General features: G+C 50.6%; 2 protein-coding genes across 2 annotated transcripts; one reads left to right on the top strand and one right to left on the bottom strand.

Annotated features, from left to right (window-relative positions):
- Positions 1-1,323: 1,323 nt before the first annotated feature.
- On the bottom strand, positions 1,324-1,710 carry NCS57_01460200 (uncharacterized protein; the record flags this gene model as incomplete). Its single annotated transcript, XM_053064200.1, has 1 exon — positions 1,324-1,710. One exon carries the CDS (start codon positions 1,708-1,710, stop codon positions 1,324-1,326), a length of 387 nt encoding a protein of 128 aa, XP_052906483.1.
- Positions 1,711-2,651: 941 nt separating this feature from the next.
- Positions 2,652-3,775, top strand: NCS57_01460100 (PKS-ER domain-containing protein; the record flags this gene model as incomplete). The annotated part of the gene is made up of 2 exons (XM_053064199.1): positions 2,652-2,994; positions 3,045-3,775. 2 exons carry the CDS (start codon positions 2,652-2,654, stop codon positions 3,773-3,775), a joined length of 1,074 nt encoding a protein of 357 aa, XP_052906482.1.

The following is a 3,775-nucleotide window of genomic DNA, read 5'->3' as shown; positions in this document are numbered from 1 at the left end:
GAAGGATAATGCAAAGTTCGGAATCGGTGAGTATAAAGGCCAGAATGGACTCACGTACAATGTAAGTTAACTTGATCGTGTGACGGATTAACAAGTGATCGAGTTAGGGTCAAGGGAGTCATCGTTGGAACGTAGTAGTATTCAAGGTGAAGCGATTCGATACTGCATTGGGGGTTGACAGACGCACTGGCAAGCGTTGTGCATGCAGCTAGCTAAGTATGACCGCGACAGGACTGGATAAAGGATGGGGAGTCAGCCGTGAGATGATAAAGATTGGCATCTGGGATATTTTTTTCATCTCTAGTACTTGGACATGAAATGTGTCCGCCTGCATGATATTCTACACTGGGATTGTAAGAGGACATAGCGCCGAAATGTCTGCAAGTGACAAAGTGGCCTGTCTGAGTAGCCTTCTAGACGAGTATGCCTGAATGTCTGAGACTTAACGACCAAGTCAGTAACACAAGGAAGGGTCGCACTATGCCTTGCATAAAAAACACCGAGTTGGAGACACAGCTCAATCCTCTTCTTCCCCTGACTCGCCCTATCGACTTGTGGTCCCAGTGAGGAGGGCGAAGAAGAACACCGCCATCACAGGTAAGGTCATTGCAATTTCTTGACATATATACTTCAAAATTTTAAACGTGTTTGCGGTATTGGTGATGTGAGTGACGTATTGAGTGGTTCGAATGGTCTGAAAACGGTGCTCTGAGCACTTCCACTTATCTGTTGGTGTAGGAACTGGGATGAAGTGCCTTCTATTGATGGCTCTCGTTCAAGTGGCTCTCTGAGCGATGTGTTCTCCCGTAGAGGCTCAGAGCGTTGGTATAGAACCTTTGCATACCTGAACGCAGCTCCAGAGCTGGGGGAGTGTCCCATCCCCGACACACGATATTGACCAGCTGTGAACCATAATCCTAGCTGGCTTTCATAAGCACTACCAATCCAGTGAGGTAGTAATCTATAGCCACTTGACAAAGGGAATGCCTCTGAAAGAGGAGATGAACAACAGCGAGCCTAGGGCCATGGATGACTGCCCTTACATCCCATCAGCAGCTTGTTGTTCTTGCCACATGCTTCCAAAGACCTCAGCCAGCCGCACCAAATGCCAACCTGCTGGTTTAGACTTGCATTTGACATGCACCCAGTCAAGCTTGGGTTCAGGTGAGATAAAGCACTGTTCGTAACCCAAGGTAGGCTGCCCATACAACTGATCGCAAATTCTAGGAGATATTATGAATTAATTAGATAGATTCCCCTAGGATAATCTAGCGGGAGTATTTTAACAATTGAGATGAAGTCTTTCTATGTCTAGGGATGCGCTTAGAGACCCGCCGCTGCCTCAATAGCATTAAGGACCTTCGGTAAAGCCTCCGTATTTAAATGAACACAATGCCCGGAGCGAACTCTGACTTCGGTAGTGTTTTCAAGGGCACCAATCATTGCCAATTGGACATCAACAGTCACAGCATGGTCCTCCTCGCACACAACGTATGTCTTGGGAACTAGAACATCTGCGGCAGCGAAGGCAGTAGGTGTCTCAAAGCTCGCTGCACTCTGGTAGGCGGCGCCAGCGAGTAGCTGATCTGCGGTTTCCGAATCGCAGTCATTGAACAAGGCATCTTCGGCGCAACGACGTCTCCCTGTGCCATTTATCAGTTTTCTATTCGTCTTGACCAGTGGTAAGGCAAGAGTGGCAACATGAGACATGCCTCCTTGTTCATAAAGGGAGCGTAGGAGCCACCAATAGCCTTCAAGAGGGACAATCCTTTCCCCGGGAACGCAAACGCTGCCAAGTATTCGATGTGATTCCTCCAGGCAATCCGTGCTCGCGGCGCTCATGAACTTGGTAACCCTCTGCAGCCGCTGATGCAGGAATGCCACCGTAGCTGTGACAAACAAGGATAACTTCCTTTCCAGCCGCCAGTGGTTCTTCAATGGCCCCGTGAGTAATGGCTACGTCATTCAGATATGCCTTCCCGCGAATTTCGATGATGGCATTGCCGCTAGCAGCGCTCTCGGGCTGCAGCACGCTGAAGCCCTCTGCCAGCCAAGCCGAGCTTCAAAGACTCGTATTGCGCCGGACGCTGCCAGGCGCCATGTACAAGAACGATGACGGGTTGTTGGCAGTCATAGTAGAGGTCGTGAGTGCTCAGTGAGATATTTTGCTACGACAGAAAATATGTTAAGATGTTTTGTTGCCTCGAGTCTTGTGAAATCTGCATACCTATGTTCCTCAGAGAGCGAAAAGCGGCGTAAAGCGGCGTAAAGCGGCGAGAGCGGCGAGAGCGGCTTTTTGGGTGGATCCTATAGGCGGAAGTTTGAAATAGAGCTTTTCAACAAACCTGGTTTCTATGGGGCCGGGTAAGGAGTAGCGCGAAGATAGCATTTCGGCTTGGTGGGCGAGCCCAAAGAATGGAAGGGAACGAGGCAACCTGATTTCAAAGCAACGCCGAGACATTCTCCTGACAGAAGTGACGTAGTTCTGGGGGACCGGGAAAGGGATTTTCAGGAATGTCACCATTAGTCAGGTTGTCGTCAAATCGACCTGATCGTCTTGTCTCCAGCTATATAAGGAGGGGTTGTTTCTTGAAAATCTTGACCAACAGATTTCATCACATCAGGCCCCTCCCACTCACTACACCGCAGCCATGAAGTCCGCATTCTACGATAAATCTTTACGGGTCCAGGTTCGTGATGTTCCCGTTCCCGTTCCCGGTCCCGGTCACATCTTGATTCGAACCGTTGTCTCCGGCACCAATCCCAAGGATTGGAAACAACCTCAAATATGGGCACCTGAGGCAGAGCCTTTCAACCATGGTGATGATATTGCCGGGTATGTGGAAGCCGTTGGAGAAGGTGTCCTTGGCTTCCGGCCTGGAGATCGTGTTGCTGCTTTTCACGAACTGCGTGCCCCCCATGGGAGTTTTGCCGAGTACTCGGTCGCTCGGGCAAAGTCTACCTTTCATTTGCCGGCGCATACTAGCTTTGAAGGTTTGTATCCTAGGTCTTATACTTGAACCAAGTTTCTAACATGTTTACAGAAGCTGCGACTATCCCTCTCGCCGCCATGACCGCATCACTCGGCCTTTACCAGAGACTGGGTTTACCCCTCCCTTGGAAGCCAGCTACGACCCGACTGCCCTTTATTGTATACGGAGGTGCCAGTGCGGTAGGAGCATACGCCATCAAGCTTGCCGTATTATCTAACATTCACCCCATTGTCGCTGTGGCCGGTAATGGTGTATCTTTCGCGGAGTCCCTGCTGGATAAATCGAAGGGAGATACTGTAATCGATTATCGGAAAGGCAATGATCATGTCGTTGAAGGCCTGCGCACAGCTGCCGGAAGTGACGTTAGATTTGCCTTCGATGCAGTGTCCGAGAAAGAGAGCATAGCCAATCTCGATAGGGTTTTGGCAAAGGGCGGTCAGATTGCGACGGTTCTGACGCCGGACATGGTCGTTGGTGGTCGAGAGGATTCCGGGCATACGAAGATTCTCTTTACCCTGGTTGCAACGGTGCATTCCGACGTGCCCGAAGAAGCTCAGTCCGCGGGCCAAAAACTAGGGGACAGTGAGTTTGGGGCCATGTTTTTCCCCCTCCTGGGACGTGGCTTGGCGGAGGGTTGGTTTACAGGTCACCCGTTTGAAGTCGTTGATGGCGGTCTTGATGGTTTGGAAGCCGCCTTGGGTTTGCTGCAGGGGGGCAAGCTTTCCGCGAAAAAGGCGGTTCTGCGCATCGGCGATACCAATGGGGTAGAAACGAAGGGGTAG

This window comes from Fusarium keratoplasticum, chromosome 13, assembly GCF_025433545.1.
Source record: "Fusarium keratoplasticum isolate Fu6.1 chromosome 13, whole genome shotgun sequence".
In the NCBI taxonomy this organism is placed as follows: Eukaryota; Fungi; Ascomycota; class Sordariomycetes; order Hypocreales; family Nectriaceae; genus Fusarium; species Fusarium keratoplasticum.
This window is presented reverse-complemented; position numbering and strand designations above follow the sequence as displayed.